This window comes from Hippoglossus hippoglossus, chromosome 22, assembly GCF_009819705.1.
Source record: "Hippoglossus hippoglossus isolate fHipHip1 chromosome 22, fHipHip1.pri, whole genome shotgun sequence".
NCBI lineage: Eukaryota > Metazoa > Chordata > Actinopteri > Pleuronectiformes > Pleuronectidae > Hippoglossus > Hippoglossus hippoglossus.
The window spans coordinates 26,029,087-26,046,815 of record NC_047172.1 but is presented as its reverse complement, the minus strand read 5'-3'; the positions used below and the strand labels follow the sequence as shown (position 1 = coordinate 26,046,815).

Sequence of the window (17,729 nt, the reverse complement as noted above, 5' to 3'; positions counted from 1 at the left end):
AATATCATTTACGCAATTTAAATCTTTATACATTTTTTTTATATATATTCATCGGCTACAAATATGATTTTGGTGTCAGTGTAACCACACAGTTGTCAATATAACAGATCCTAATAAGTGCAAAAATTATTAAAAATACCATTTAGAATACCATTTCAAGACAGATTTCCGACAGAGGTCTCTGTTAGCCATGTCTGCTATTAGCGTTTAAAAAACACTTCTAAACTGATTGGCACTAGTGCAGAGGCTGAGGAGTTTAGTTATATTTTTATTTTTTTTCTTACCTACTTTGATTTACAATTTGATTATACTATGTACAGTCTAATACTACACAATAAGCATAAGTCTCAACTCACTGACATAAAGGTTAACAAAAAAAACTGAGAAATAGGATACTGTGACCTAACCTTTTTTTTTAAACAATTGACTAAATGTTAATAAAGTACTCATGTGATTACACAAAATAGAGGGAAAGTAAAGATTGTGTTTGCGCGAAAAAAGAAAAACTAAAATGTAAGAGAGCCACTGTTCTGTCTGTTGTGAGCTCAGTCTGCTTCTTTTGTTGCATCTTCACACAGTTGCCCTGGCTGTGCCATTGCAGGCTGAAGATACAGGGCTTGCATCAGTCTGTGCTGGGAAGTCGATGTTGCATTTTCTTCTGTAGTGTCAATAGCTTAGGTGCTAATACTGAGCGAAGAGGAGGAGCTCAGTTATTGACCTGAGGTTGATTGGCTTTGAGGCTACGCAGAGCTCGTCTTGCCGCTGCTGACTTGGCGATCCGGTAACTGCGGCCAACTCCTTTAAACTTGCCCTTGCCAACTACCTCCACCGTCACCCGCACCTTTCCATCATACGTTCTCTCTGCAGGGCTGCAAACAGAGGGGAGGAAACAGGGTTTCAGACTGCAGATATAAAAACTTCTGTCGTTATCAAGGTACCAAGTGAGAAATAATAAAGAGCTATAGACATTTTTATAGATCAGTGAAATGGTGTTATTGTAGTTTATGTGTTCCCACTCTGGTTTCAAAATAGAAATTCTGACAAATAGGTGTTCATTTAGTTAAGCTAAATCATATGTCTTACTAGCAAAATATACACACTAATATTTTCCATGATTATGAATGAACGTTTTAGTCACTTCAACCTCCTCACATTATCCATTTCTCTCCTCTTCTCTCTGAAACAGTCATTACTTCAGATTACATTCCTAATAGCTTGTTTATCATCATCAGACAACAGTGCAAAAATATTTAATAAAAAACCTTTGTTTCTTTAAATAGTACGGAAGTCCTAAACGGACATGGGATCATACAGTTTTTTTCCTCGGTTTTCCCGTCAGAACTAGTTAATTTCTGTTGCTATCTCGTAATAATGAGATAATTAAGTCGTTATCTCGAGATAACAAACCTTTGTTTTCCCGAGATAATGGGATAAATAACTCGTTATCACGAGATAAGTCTACATAAAGCCCATCATTACAGGAACTGTTACATTCAGTGTAGCAATGTCAGGTTTCAAGGCCTGACACAGGCCGACATTGCTTTATGCCTTGCTTTCAGATATAACCTATATATGAGTGTGCTTCATCTGAGAAGACACTTAGCAAGGCTTCGGCTTTATCGGCGGCACAATCCAACTGACATCCATTTCGTTGTGAACTTCATCACTGAGCAGCTACATAAGTACAGTGTACTGGCTGGCACTCCATGTTCCGCATGCTCAAATTAATTATCCCGTGTTATTTATCCTGTCATCTCGGGAAAACAAAGGTTTGTTATCTCGAGATAACGAGTTAATTATCTTGTTTTCACGAGATAAGTGAAATGTATTCGTTATCACGGTAAAACAGAGGAAATATAATGTATGATTCCATGTCTGTTTAGGGCTACCGTAAAATATTGTCCTTGTGCTGACTTTTAATATTAAAACTAAATTTGAGTGGTTCTTTTCAATCCTTATTATTTTGTTTATATTCCATTGTCTTGTCTGTCACTTTTGTCTGTCAATATAACCAAATTGACTTAACTTTGTTCATGGTTCCGACAACGTTGCTTACAATTAACAACTAAGAGACTGTTGATAATTTGCTTTGTATGACTTTGTTATTCAGGACAACCAATTTTAGGGTCAGAGAACAGAGATAATGGCTTCACTGTACTTATATAGCACTTTTCTGTTCTTGATGACCACTCAAAATGCTTCAAGTTACAGTTTTGTCATTCACACACATTCAGACAATATATCTATATGCAGCAGGGGGAATGGGCTCTAACAGTTACTCTAACAGGAACTTTATTCACCTCAACTGCAGTAAGACCCAGGCTTTGATTTGACACAAGTTGGTATTAGAGACAGACCTTTATTTTTGATTTCCCCCTTGTCTCTCATCTCACACAATCCCAACATTTTCTCCATGTTCAGCTTTTGACTTTATAAATTCAGTATGAGGGGGCTGTGGCTGAGGGGGTAGAGCAGTTGTCATCTAACCAGAAGGTCAGCAGCTCGTGTCCCAGCCCATGCCGAAGTGTCCTGTGGCAAGATGCTGAAATGGCCCTTCATAGACGTTGAATGCAATAATTGTAAATTGCTTTGGATAAAAGCCTCAGCTAAATGACATGTAATGTAAAGTACTAACGTTTTGCAGCACTAATGCCATCAGAACAACATGGACATGTCATACACACTCTCCTGCTCGCACTTCTCCATTTTAAGTATCTATCATTTCCAGCCATTACTTATTTAGTCATGATTTACAATTGTGTTAAGGTAACCAGAGGGGGACATTTTTTTTTTTCAGTTCATTCATTTTTCCTTTTCTTCTATTCCAACTATTTACATACCAATACATATAACCTCAACTAAACTCATACAATCCCATTTTTCTTGAATTGAAGTAAAAGAATTAAGATGTCCTGTATGCAAACAAAACGCTTGTTTCTCTCAAATTTTGTTCTCAAATTTGTTAAAATCTGTATTAGTGAGCACCTCCCCTTTGCCAAGATAATCTGTCCACCTGCCAGGTGAGACATATGACAAAATGCTGATTTTAAAGCATGATTATTGCACATGTGTCTTGGACTGGTCAAAATTACATTACATTACATTGCATTAGATAACATGTTATTTAGGTGACGCTTTATCCAAAGCGACTTCCAGTTATCCAACATCTATGAGGGGGCCATTTGGGGCTCTTGCCCGAGGACACTTTGGCATGCAGATTGAACCACCAGCCTTCTGGTTGGAGATCGACCGCCCAACCCCCTCAGCCACAACCTCTCCAAAATAAAAGGCCACTCCAAAATGTGCACTTTATCTTGAAGAGAGACCTTTGTTAGGCACTGAACTAGTTTCACATAGGGTTCAGAAAACCATTGACTGCGGCCTGTGGAATATTGGTCCACTCCTCTTCAATGGCTATGCAAAGTTGCTGGATATTGACAGGAATTGGAACCCGCTGTCATACACGTCAATCCAAAGTATCCAAAACATGCTCAATAGAGCTATTTTCAGACATGACCTCTGGGTAAAATCCAGAGAATTGGCAACAGAGTTTACCCACAGTTTTCCTTTCCCACATGCACAACACAGCGGGAGGTTCTCTGCACAGACACTTTCACAACAGCATCAAATCCTCCGCATTATTTAGGCGAGAGGTGGAGCAGCCTGGTGCAGCAGGCAGAGGCAGGAAGTGACATTAACTCAGCTGCTGCGATCATGTGATTTTGTTTACAGCAGCCCGACACTGTTCAGCTCTTATCACCACAAACTCTCTGGAAATCTTCGTCGGTATCTTCTATGTGTGTGATACCTCTCTTTTACTGGGAGGTATTTATTTAATTTTTCATATTTTCATCCGTCGTGCCTTAGAAGCATCATTAACCCCCCCCACTCGCTTGCGATTAATCCAGCTGGGTATCCCCCGCTGTGTTCACACATCGACTTCTCCTTGATTTCTACGGACTTTATACTAGGAGGCGGGGCAGGTAAAGTCCGCAGAAACTACAGCGTGTCTCACTAGGACATTTGAGTTTACACATGCACCTCCTCCGGATAAAATAAGGTGGAATTGCGGAGTCCAGTGCATGTCTGAAAGCAGCTTAGGTGTCATGTCTGGTGAGTATGCAGGCCATGCAAGAACTGCCAAATTCTCAGAATGAAGAATTTATGGTAGCGTAATGAACATTCAGTTTAGGGGCAATAACTCTGGTGGACATTCGTGCAGTAAGCATGCGATTGCACCTTGTGGCATTGTGTTGTATAAAAGAACTTCAAATTCTAGAGAGGCCTTTTATTGTGACTACTTCAAGTCACACCTGTGCAATAATCACTCTTTAATCAGTATCTTGATATGCCTCACCTGCCAGGTGGATGGATTATTTTAGCAAAGGGAAGTGTTCACTTATACAGATTTTAACACATTTGTGAACGGAATTTGAGAGAAATTAGCGTTTTGTGTGCACAGAAGAAATCTTAAATCTTTGACTTAAACACATACAAAATGGGAGTAAAAATAAAAGTGTTTATATTGTTGTCTATTTCCAAAATGGACATTGACCAAGAGGCATGTATGGTCTGCCATTTCATATTGGGATTTTGAAACATATAAGTTAACCTTGACCTTTTGTGTGCACACACAACACGCAACCTCAGACTCACTGGCATAATGCATTCCCTAACACCTTATCTAAACCTTAACCATCACAACTTAATACCATACTGTAATCCTTATTATAAACCTAACCTGGCCCTAACTTTTACCTGAAAAGCAAGTCTTAACCAAACAGCCCATTAAAAGTGGGTCAGAAACTGAGGACTGGCCAAAAGGTCTCACTTTCTCAAAATCTCCTCACTCCATAAAGTCTAGGCTCAAAATGGTCCTCACAAAGATATCTGCGCACGCACACACAGCTATGCTGGAGTGCAGGGTAAATATTGTTGAGTGTCAGTGCTGATCTACCTGAACTTGGCAGTTTCTGGTTCCATCTCCAGAAGCTCCCTCACAGGAGAGCGTGGCACATTGGCAGAGAATTTCTCTGTAAGATGAGGGGGTGGAGTGTTGAGATAAGAGCCCCATCAACATAAACATTTTCAACATATCTATCTGTAAATTCTACTGTATATCTGCTAGCACACAAATAGTCAGCATGAACTGGTCAACAATCATGACAGAAAAAAAAAAAAAAAAAAATTAATAGATGTGCTTTCTCTATTCCTCACCTATAAGTGGCCTCATCATGGGATAATACACTTGCCAAACCCTCTCCAATGACATCATGCTATCCATGTAAATTGCTCCGGCTAACGACTCAAAGATATCCCCCATGGCCTTAGGAACCTCAATGTCCTCCTCCTTCTCCTCGTCTTCCTCAGAGCGTCGCAGCTAGTATGAAAAGAACACAAAGTAGTTAGATGATATAGACAAAAGTGCTATCCACCCCCCCCAAACACACACTGGCCAGAGCTGAAGACTGTGGAAGACACTTGAAAATTGACACAGCTTCTAATCAATGTTGTAAATATTGTTTTATTTTGTTGATGTGTTTAGCTACACACGGCATCTATTGCACTTTTGTCCATCCTGGGAGAGGGATCTATCACATGTGGCTCTCTCTTAGGTTTCTAAGTTTCTTACCCCCCTGTTAATAGTTTTTACTTTTGGTTTTCTTACTCGTGTTGAGGGTTTAGGACATGGGATGTCGCACTTTGTTAAGCCCTACGAGACAAATTGTGATTTGTAAATATGTGCTATAAAAATAAAATTTGATTGATCTTCCCGCCCTACAATAACAATATACACCTTGTTAAGACAAATTAATGGATTCAGTTGACCAAAACGCTAGTTATTACATAGTTTTTAAAGTACTTTTACTTTGAAAAAGGTAGTGGAACAGGTACATAAAGTGTTTTTGTTTGTGACATATTCGATAGACATTAAAACTGTGTTTAAAGATCATTTTCATTGTCTATTTTGCTGTGAACCACACACATCCACTCGACCTTCACCACACTAACCGTGCACCATTTCTTTTAAGAAAACTCAAAATACGAGAAAATGTGTTCGTCCAAACATTTCTTGCATAAGGCCCCATGTTACTGCATTCTTCATTGGCCGGGAAAAGGTTAAGTCACAACCGAAAGTCAAGTCCTTATTGGCCACTGTTATCATCGTAAGCATCATACTTATTTTTACGATACAATGGAATTGATCCCTCAAGGGGGAAACGGAATGCAATCTTACAGCGACGATAACCCCCATCATTGACTTAAACTTATTCATAAATACCAACATTAACACAATCCTCAGTACAACCATCTTCCTATATAAATAACAACAGCATAAGATCATCATCAGATTTAGGTGTTAACTTGGCTGAACCTTATTACATCAGATGGGGATGTGGTCAAACAAAAATCTGGATATGGGGTTACTGGTTACCTGGTTCAGTACTGACAACTGACTGTGGAGTGGTACCACATTTCTGCAAATTAAAGCCAACTTCATTTTCTCTTAAGAACAGAAGACATTGAAACAATTTCATTAAAGCATAAAAGTGCTTTGCTATTCGGGCAGATTTTTTTGATGGAGAATTTTTTTATGGGGGGAAAACCCTAACAGCAGAGATTAGTTTTTTAAGTACAGAGCTTTGTTGTTCAGCATGCTAGTTGTGCTCTTGGTAAAAACAACTCACCTCAGAATCCATGCCTTGCATCTCATTCTTCTCCAACTGAAACTGCACAAAGTCGTCAATGACCTGGAAAAGCTCAGGTGAGATGGCCTTGAAGTACTTGTGGTAGTCGTACTTGACAGCCAGAGAGGCAAAGATGGTGTTGTTAACGAGTGCTGAGCGCAAGTCCGTCAGCACACCAGGTGAATGCTGCCGTGGGTCTTCATAAAGGTGCTTTGTTATGAGGTAGTCTAAAATTGCATCACCAAGGAACTCAAGCCGCTGGTAACAATCTGAAGAGAAGGAATAAGAAAGTTTCTTCTTTATTCAAAAATTCAGAAACAAATGCCACTGCAGAATCACAACCTGCAACATAAATCTGGACTCAAAATAGAGACATACTGAGACATATTGATTATAAATGTGATGTTCAAAAATAATTCCAATGTTTGTAGGAATAAATCAACCTATGTGAACCTGTAAAATAAATTGGCATGAGAAAGTTTTGGATTTCAAGGATCAAAGATTTGTATTTGTTAAAGGGGACATAGCATACAAATTCCACTTTGTTAGTGCTTCTACACGTTAATGTGGGTATCTGGCATGTCTACCAACCCAAAAACTCTGGGAAAAAAACACTCGCGCGTTTTGTTATGGTTCCTCCAAGTCAGAAACGTCATGCTTGAGTGACTGGAATGAGCTTCCTGTGTATTGTGTCGTAACAATACACTGGAAGTCTCCCTACATGGCCTTCAGCCCGCGATTCTGCTTTCTCCGCTTGTTGTTGTACCCGTTGAATGTCGGGGTTCGGGGGTAAATGATGGTCTTCATAGCCCCCCTCCCCACCCCTCTCTTTCTCTCTCTGTCTGTCTGCTTGTGTGCTTGTAGTGGATGGGCAGAGGGGGACATTTAATTATGTGATTGGGAAAATTAAAACTCCAGGACAACAGAAGGGGAATACAAAGTATGGGATGCATATTTGATAATTTATATCATATAAAATATGTAATTTATATCGTTTAAAATCATGGGGGGAGAGGGGGAGGGGGGAGCTGGCTCATTAGCATTTAAAGGAACAGGCACTCAAAACAGGTCACTCTGTGGAGGGCTGTTTTAGACAGGGTAAAAAGGGTGCTGTTTTAAATGATCCTTGTGGTATTTTGACCAAAGTATGTTACAGACATTTCATTAAGACCCCAAGGAACCATATCAACTTGTGGTAAAATGGGCATGCTATGTCCCCTTTAAAAATATTTTTTTTTACTGATTCTGTTGATAAATTATGGGCTCAAATTAGGGTCAATAAGATTTTAAACTTGTTAAGATACATTCATAAATAATGTGCATGCGTAAAAATGATTTGGATTCATGAAAAGTGCATATTTTCTACACACATTTTTACAAATATAGATATTTGTACAATTTAAATGAAAATAGAATTTCTCATGCCGATTTATTCTACAAGGTTGATTTACAACTACAAATTGTTATTACAAATTACAAATCATTCTTTTTGCAGCAGAAAGTCGAGGCCTCTGTCTTCTATCTCATTATGTTGTACAATTGTGATGTCATCACATTCTGTTTAAGATTTTTGTTTTCATAATATTTGTAAAACGTTTTCAGTACTTCTGTTAATTATTAAGGTTTATTGAGTTCAAAGGGTTCAGAGGGTTCTCCTCTCTGTAGCCAACAACAGAGCATGGTGCGTTTTTGGATCGCCTCAACATCTTCCTACTGCACCATGCTTGCCCAAAAGGAGGGGCTGGTCTAATTCCATGAGATCCCCCATCTGATATAAGTTGGGACTCCAAATCTGAATTCACATATTTTCAGACATAGGCAACCCCTAAAACACTGACCTGGTGTGATATAATTTGTCTCTTTTAACCCATAAATCCAATTGTTTGAATCCTATTCACTATGGTGAAAAGTAAGAGCAGGGATTTATATTACTGATTGTTAGCAGTGCTTGTAGTTTATTATCTTACTTGTATTCACCACTTGTGGAATTCGTTTTCTTCCAGAATGGAATTTATTTTTCAAAAAACAACCTTTTCCTAAACATTTCTTTATAATTGTACCCAAAATACATTATTTGGAACTTTCTCAACTGTGCAAAAATCTACAATAAAGGTGTCCTGATACTGTGTGGTGAATTCTAACCTGTAATGGTGTTGTAATGGTAAGATGCATGGGTAAAGGCTTGCAGGAGGTAAGCCTTATTCTGAAAGGTGTAGTTGATCTTTCTTTCAAAGTTTTCAAAGCCGGAAATGAGGTGGTTTAGAGTTTGCTCTGCATCTGGATGGTCCAGCATGCAGCGGGGTGGGATCTTTAACCAGCCATAACACAGGTCAATAGTTGTTGTCTGACAGCTTTGCCCCAGAGCTCCTGTTAGGCTCCCTCTCTCCAACGGTAACACCTGTAGAAAAAAAAAATCTTAATACATCAGTCATGCAGATACTGTTATCTTTAAACATGAATAATCCAACATTTTAGTAAATAGGCATATTCATAGTCTCTCAAAAACTGAGATGAACATTGACATGACTCATGTCTGTGAGGTACATACAGAGCTGGAGTCAGGACATGGTCATCCTAGCTTAGCATAAAGACATGAAATAAGGAGCAAACAGCTAGCTAATCTATTTACCAGCACCTCTAAGGTTCACTACCAAAATTTGTGGGAGTTATGTGCTGGATTAATTTGCCAGGTGCAGTGACTTATTTTCCTCATGTCAGTCAACAGTTGACACCTTATCATGTACACTTGCGTCAACAGGTGTTTCTGCCCTTTAATCACAATACACCCTCTTCTAGGGCAAGCCCACCACAGGTTGATCAGACCTGGGTGTAGGTCTCTAACATCTTGGAGCCCAGTTGGTATCTTTCCTCCTGCTCCAGAGATAATGTCTGCAGCTTTCTGCAGTCCGTGATTTTTCTTTTATGGTCTGGTGCAGTGCTTGTCCGTGGATTTTCAGTCCTTTGAGCAATCCTACTTCAACACCCACACTCTGCAGCTCTCTAAACTGCAAACTAATCGACTGTTGCTGTGTTGTCATTTCAGCGGGTTTCAATATTAGTTACACTGCATTGAATGAAAAAAATTAATTATTATTGAATTATATTATTTTATAACAGGCCCTCTTTGTCCCTGCTCCCCTTTCTCGGACAAAAGGTGTCCTTCGAACTGAGCTCAATGTTTTAGAGGGCAGGGCATTGGCAGCAGTTTTCTTTGTTTCAATTGTTGCAGCCAGGCATTTGAGTACTTGGTTGGGTCTAAGCAGAAAGCTGAATCTCCTCGCTTCCATTAGCCCCTCCTCTGATTGGCTGACTGCACTTTGAGTGACACGCGACCAGGCCTATCACCGGTCTTATTCTGGCGCATTTGACGATCTCTCTGGTAAACACAGCTGAAAGTCACATTATGTTTGGATACTGTTATAGAAGACCAGCCACATATTTACAGTCGGTTACAACAGGATGTTTCTGAATGGTAAGTTACACAGTCCTCATGTTTGTTCAAGTTTTAGCAGGAAAGTCAGCCAATGTAGGAGTAACGTCCCGAGTTACAGTATGGAGTTTCAATACGGAGTAATGTCTACGTCAAGTTTGGTGTGGAGGGGTGGGGAGCGGGAGTTGTGGGTTCGGAGGCTGGACTGGTACAGGCTGGGGTTACTTTACACAATATGGGCCCTTTAAATAGCTTGAGGAATGCCGTTTCCATACAGTCCGATGTTGCTCTTACATATTGAGACTCCTAACCATTTTCTAACATAGGAGCTGATCATTCTCTTCATGCTCTCAACTCTTGTGAGGGAACGTCGATTTCTGTTAGTGGCCACATCAGTCGGGGTAGCTAGCAAATTTCTTCTAGTCATTGGCTGTGTTCAGAAAGTCAAAATAATCTCCTTTTCTCCGCACTATTCCTTGACTCTGATGGAATACGTCACAAGGTCGAGGAAAGATGTGAAAGAGAAGGGAAGGAGAACCACTATGCGGAGAAAATCTGACTCCAATTACACTCTTTATATTTAAAACAACTTTATTTATACCAAAAGATAGGAACAAAATGTACAGTACTCTGTGCTGTGCACTGACAGGACTGAATTGTTGAAATAATATAATGTGAGGCATATACATTGGAGAAAACACTGGAGAAAAAAATGATTGTGTACATTCCACAATCAGTAGATTCAAATAACTTTTATACAAGTATTTAGTTCTGATGATGATATTGTGATTTTGCGGGTGGCAACCAACATCAAAGTGCTTTACCGCCATCTACTGTTCGGACACTGAACCTGCTTTTAAAAGGTTTCTCAGAGAGTTGGAATGGGTTCTCCTTCGATGTAGAACCTACGTTCTGACCTTTTACCTATGATGATAGAGATGTTTCTTGACTTTGATGGATTGATCCTCATCCTAGCCCATGTGATGTTTTATATTGTAATATATATATTACATTGTATATAATATTTCTGTCATGTTCCTCCAGGGTTCCCCCGTAATAGCTTCAAGTCATAGATTGTCCAAATGTCTTGAACTTAACTAGAGGGATGCACTCTTGTTGTCTCGAGTAAGGTTTTTTCCCAAACCACTTGATAGCACAGTAAAGAACATTGGGCCTCATGCAAGAACACATTCTTATTCATATCCTAAATTTCTCCTTAATTTGTTAATATGGAGTGTTCATACAAACATGCCACGTCAGATTTAAAAAACGCTTTTATATTCAGGAAATTCTATAAATGACTATGAAACATAATGAATGGGCGTATTTGAGTGAGCACTCAAAGAGGGTAGCAAAAACCCAATAAAACCATATAAGGCTAAACTTCCTATCCAATGTCAGAAGTGTTCATTCATGAAAATGACATAAAAGAGTTAATGGGAGAACTTGATGAGCTCGGACATTGAAGTCCTGCTTCCAGAGATCCAGGGAGGAAACTCTAGAATTTCTTAGCAGTGTCAGAAGAGGAATTAAGAGACAGAGTAAAGAAACGCTGCATAAGCTGTAAATGTTGTGTCAAAAGCGGGCTGCACTGTCACTGAAATAAAGACAAATTTGTTAAATAAGAAAATATATTAAAAAAATAATCACAGAAACACAGCAAGGCGATCGATGACTGCAGTGGCAGGAGGTCATGGTCAAGTCTATGTCACTGATGAAACTGGATGACAAAATTTGTGATGTAACAGTTTGCATGTTTTCTATTGGTGCTGGAGCAGTAAATGGAACTCCTTCATCTACTGCATTATTATATAATATTCAGCATGTTAAAATAATTTTACATGCCATCTCTGACGTGTAGAGCAGCCACCAGCTGTGTCAAGGCATATACATCTAACCTTGAGAACACCAACTGTTGGCTCTGCTTTTCTGCAATCATCACCTGGAGAAAATAGTGATAATCCATCTCTGTGTGTGCATCCTGACTATTTTGCCGAAAAAATGAGTCGTATGCTCTCCTGGACATTTAGCAGGTACATGAGGAATTTATGATATATTTGCTTCGAACTAATAAGATAGGATCCATTATTGAAAAACTTGATTTGAACAGCGTTTTAATTTCTCTTGTCACCAACGACAGGTCATGAAATTAGAATACAAGAAATTTGGTGAGTTCTCCTAAATCACATAAGAGCAAACTTGTTCATACTAACAGATGTTGCATGTGGCCAATTGTCTAACTTCATCCCATGTTGCCTTCACCTACAACTTTTGATCTCCCGGCGGCTCCCACTAATATTTAGAATCTTTTTTGCTTGTGGACAAATTTTCATTGAATAGGACCATTACATTTCTTAATGCTGTTTCATAATTTAAGCATCTCAGTAATTCACAGCTGGCGTTTAAGCAGCAGCTGGGACTATTCATTGAGAAAGAACAGTGTGGAATGTCATAGCTCACCTTGAGGCCCAATGAGCAGAGGAACATCTGGGCAGCTCTTTCTCCACAGCTGGTTAGGTAGCAGCCAAGCAAAGCCTCCACACAGTCAGCAATGCTCTTGTCTGCAATACACTGCTCTGTGTGCAGATCGTAGGAGATTGACTGCTTGCCAAGCTCAACTCCACAGTTCTCCTCCGATGGATTCCAAAAACCCACCACAAAGTCATCCTCGTCTCCGGCCTTGCTGGGGTCCAGGTAGCACATGGCATCCCACGAACTGTAGTCAAACTCTTCGGCTAAGGGCCCGCTGGCTGCCGGCTCAGAGGGGTGGTGGGCTGAGGAGGTATGGAGGGGCTTCTTGGGGGCCTTCCATTCATATGGAGACTCCATTACGGGTGAGGAAGCTGAGGCCACGGTGGGAGATGGAGGGAGAACACTCAAAGAGATCTTCTTTGCAAATGCACCAGATCCCAGCAACATGTTATCAATGAATTTAATGTGTTCCTTGTAGTACTCCAGATCATCTTCCACGTTGCCCTCATTTGGTTCATCCTTCAGCATTACCTCACCGCCTTCATCCACTTCTTCACCCTCCTCATCATTCTCATCATCGTCGTTCCCAGATTGCCCATTGACCAGAAGCTCTTCTTTGGCCTGGATGATTGCCACAAACAGAAAGGAAAGCAGAGATAGAGTAAAAAGAAAACTATATCCCTGTTTAAAACAACCTTTGTAAAGGAGCCAACATGAGTTGTCTGTCATGTGGTTAACATGATGTCTAAAACTCAACCAGATTACCATGTTTTAACAAGCCTATGCTGTATGGCCAAACCACCCATGACTCAGAGGCAAGCTACTATGTATTTGCGGTATGGATGTTACAAAAAGAAACAAAAATCACAGTAAGAAAAACAGGTTAGTATGAATACATTTACTTACTGTAGAATAGACAGGAAGTGTCCATTTAATAATCTACAAGTATGCTTATATCTTTTACTCATATTTGTGTGCAGCTCTTGAACAAGGAGAACTTAAATATTAAAGTCTCTGGATTGTTATAAATGGACCAACAAAAATTAAGTCTGTGCTTGTAGCAGGGTCTTTTATGGAGCATTTTAATGTAGGCACTAGAGATAACTATGAGTATCAGGTCAGGTCGAGACATATTTTATTGCATCTGTGGGCTAATGGCTGCTAGACTTAAAACATAATGTGTTGCCAGACAAGGTAGAACTCTGCCCTCTAGTGGTCTGAGTACATCAAAATAATCACAACATCCATGAAAGATATAAATGTATAAATAACTGAACAAAAACAATACTGTATGACCATTCAGTAAGCTAAGTAAATCTTCAGTAAATATTAAAGCGATAGTTAACCAAAAAATGAAAATTCACTCACCACAATGCCATTTAAGGGATGGATGATTGAGTTCCAGGGATAAACAGCATTGCAGCCAAATCCAATACAATTGAAGTAACTGGGGGACGACGTCTTCAAATGTGAAGAAAAAAAAATAAACTACAGAAACAAAACATAAAATGCTTCCATACTGCTCCTGTGGTGTCATCATTTACACCATGTTTTTGGTCTAAATACCCTTGGGCGAGAGTGTGTGTGAAGTGTGTGAGGGCTAATAATATGGTGTAAATCACGCCGTTTCGAGTATAATTGAATGTCGGGGCTTACGGACACTTGGATGACACCACAGGAGCAGTATGGAGGCATTTCATGTTTTGTTTTCAGTTTGAAGAAGTGGTCCCCCAGTTACTTCAATTGTATTGGATTTGGCTGCAACACTGTTTACCCCTGAAACTCCAAAAGTGTTTTGTGGACTCAAACACTTCACCCACCCCTCCATCGGCATAGTGGTGAGTAGATAATGAGTACATTTTCATTTATCGGTGAACTCTCTCTTTAAGGCCTACCCTTATGCATACCAATTATTAATTAAGGCTAAGAAACATTTACTTATTCTGCAAATGTACAATCCCAGCTCCTATACATGTAGTCACACAGCAGAGACAAGAAGAGGAGATGAACAAAGTGAATACAGAAGTTCAGTGAGAAAAAAGCATTCAGCTGCAAGTTTACCAACCCCTAAATCCTGTTTGTCAATGATGCATTTGTCTTGGTTGACCACGTAGCCAGGAGGGAGCCAATTCACAGGGGGGTCAAAGATGGACACCACCATCCTGCTTGGGAGCCCCTTCTTCCTCCCCAGACGATACAGGTTACAGTTGCTCACCTGGATAACAGACAGACGGAAGTACCCATTTAACACCTTTACACACTATCATTAGTAACACAATGTGCTCCTATACTATGTCTACACAAGAGGTGTTAGTACACTACTGTTCAAAAGTTTGGGGTCACTTAGAAATTTCCTTATTTTTCAAAGAAAAGCACTGTTTTTCTCAATGAAGATAACATTAAATTAATCAGAAATACACTCTATACATTGTTAATGTGGTAAATGACTATTCTAGGTGGAAACGTCTGGTTTTTAATGAAATATCTACATAGGTGTATAGAGGCCCATTTCCAGCAACTATCACTCCAGTGTTCTAATGGTACATTGTGTTTGCTAATCGCCTTAGAAGACTAATGGATGATTAGAAAACCCTTGAAAACCCTTGTGCAATTATGTTAGCACAGCTGAAAACTGTTTTTGCTGGTGAGAGAAGCTATAAAAACTGGCCTTCCTTTGAGCTAGTTGAGTATCTGGAGCATCACATTTGTGGGTTCGATTATACTCTCAAAATGGCCAGAAAAAGAGAACTTTCATGTGAAACTCGCCAGTCTATTCTTGTTCTTAGAAATGAAGGCTATTCCATGCGAGAAATTGCGAAGAAACTGAAAATTTCCTACAACGGTGTGTACTACTCCCTTCAGAGAACAGCACAAACGGGCTCTAACCAGAGTAGAAAGAGAAGTGGGAGGCCCCGGTGCACAACTCAGCAAGAAGACAAGTATATTAGAGTCTCTAGTTTGAGAAATAGACGCCTCACAGGTCCTCAACTGGCAGCTTCTTTAAATGGTACCCGCAAAACGCCAGTGTCAACGTCTACAGTGAAGAGGCGACTCCGGGATGCTGGCCTTCTAGGCAGAGTGGCAAAGAAAAAGCCATATCTGAGACTGGCCAATAAAAAGAAAAGATTGATATGGGCAAAGAACACAGACATTGGACAGAGGAAGATTGGAAAAAAGTGTTATGGACAGACGAATCAAAGTTTGAGGTGTTTGGATCACACAGAAGAACATTTGTGAGGCAGAACAGGTGAAAAGATGCTGGAAGAGTGCCTGACGCCATCTGTCAAGCATGGTGGAGGTAATGTGATGGTCTGGGGCTGCTTTGGTGCTGGTAAAGTGGGAGATTTGTACAAGGTAAAAGGGATTTTAAATAAGGAAGGCTATCACTCCATTTTGCAACGCCATGCCATACCCTGTGGACAGCGCTTGATTGGAGCCAATTTCCTCCTACAACAGGACAATGACCCAAAGCACACCTCCAAATTATGCAAGAACTATTTAGGGAAGAAGCAGGCAGCTGGTATGCTGTCTGTAATGGAGTGGCCAGCGCAGTCACCAGATCTCAACCCCATTGAGTTGTTGTGGGAGCAGCTTGACCGTATGGTACGCAAGAAGTGCCCATCAAGCCAATCCAACTTGTGGGAGGTGCTTCAGGAAGCGTGGGGTGAAATTTCTAGATTACCTCAACAAATTAACAGCTAGAATGCCAAAGGTCTGCAATGCTGTAATAGCATTGCAGAACAAAATTAATATTTCAAATAAAAATCATTATTTCTAACCTCGTCAATGTCTTGACTATATTTTCTATTCATTTTGCAACTCATTTGATAAATAAAAGTGTGAGTTTTAATGGAAAACACGAAATTGTCTGGGTGACCCCAAACTTTTGAACGGTAGTGTATATCTTCTTCCTTTTGCAGATTGAATTGCAGTGATTGTGCGTTGGAATCTGATTGCTGCAAAAGTGTTCTAACTGATTGAAACAGTGCAGTGAAACTTCTGTTGTTTCTCTGCTAAAATGCTGCTACGCATCCTGCAGACATATGCTCTGCAGATTCTCCATATTTTCTGCGGAAAAAGGTGCATGTGTGAACGTAAACGTCTGAGAGGCTCCGGATTATCTGCAGACTTTCTCCACCTGGCCTCCTAGTATAAAGTCTACAGAAAGTCAGGAGAATTTGATGTGTGAACACAGCGGGTCATCCCCCGCTGGATTCACCACGAGCGAGAGGGGGGTTAAATCGAGCTTCTAACACGCGAGAGACCCAAAAAATAAAACAAACAAAGAAAAGACAGACACTTACAGCAGACGTGTAAGCAGACGTGTAAGCAGATGTATAAGACACCCATGAAGATATTGAGTTTGTGGTGATAAGAGAAAGAAAACCACACGATCTCCGCAGCAGAGTTAATACATCACTTCCTGCCTCTGCCTGCTGCACCCGGACGCTCTACCTCTTGCTTGAATAATGCGGAGGTAATGTTGCTGTTGTGAATGCAGAGAACCTCCAGCTGCGTTGCACATATGTGAAAGGCAAACTCTGGGTAAACTCCGGACCAAATTCTCTGAATTTTACCCGCAGGCCATGTCTGAAAACAGCTATAGCAATAAGAAAGGTGCCTTAATATTTACCATTGAATAATAGTAAACTCAGATTGCTTTCTAAATAGTAATTGAGAATAGGGTTGGGCTGAAGGACGATGTCCGTCGAAGACAGCCATCACAATGTTCACTGACTGAGGGGTGCAGCCTGCCACACATGGACTATTATTTAGTGTCTACGTAGAAAAATACAGTGGAAACCGTATATAGTGATCGCTGATATAGCGATCAAGTATTCCACTTGCAGTCTGTATTTTAGGTCTTTTCATACAAGTTTGGACCATAAAAAATTTTCTTTTTTTTTTTAACCATTTTTACCGGATCTGTCTGTAATTTACTTCTCCTCTCTATGTCTATCATTTGCACTGTGCACTGCCAACCGAATTGAAACAAACCGAGTGCGCCCTGCCGTCTCCTCTGGCTCAATACATTGCCCAAGTTTACAAATTCTGTTGTTTTTACCCAGTCTGAGTTTGAAGATGTGTCGCATGACAACTTTTGTGTGTGTGACTGCATGTTTTTTGTGTGTGTCTGT

At 40.1% G+C, this 17,729-nt stretch overlaps 1 protein-coding gene across 2 annotated transcripts in view; it reads right to left on the bottom strand.

Moving 5' to 3' along the window:
- Positions 1-299: 299 nt before the first annotated feature.
- Positions 300-17,729, bottom strand: part of dicer1 (dicer 1, ribonuclease type III) — an 89,782-nt gene continuing 72,352 nt past the window's right edge. Inside the window, exons 22-28 of one of the 2 annotated variants that reach the window (XM_034577099.1) lie at positions 14,657-14,806; positions 12,580-13,212; positions 8,832-9,087; positions 6,690-6,958; positions 5,218-5,380; positions 4,958-5,033; positions 300-869 (exon numbers count right to left, since the gene is read on the bottom strand). In XM_034577099.1, the coding sequence (XP_034432990.1) occupies positions 707-869; positions 4,958-5,033; positions 5,218-5,380; positions 6,690-6,958; positions 8,832-9,087; positions 12,580-13,212; positions 14,657-14,806 (1,710 nt within the window). In that variant the 3' untranslated portion in view covers positions 300-706. Of the gene's footprint in view, positions 870-4,957; positions 5,034-5,217; positions 5,381-6,689; positions 6,959-8,358; positions 8,657-8,778; positions 9,088-12,579; positions 13,213-14,656; positions 14,807-17,729 lie in introns of those variants that run through there. The other variant, XM_034577100.1, reaches the window with a different exon arrangement.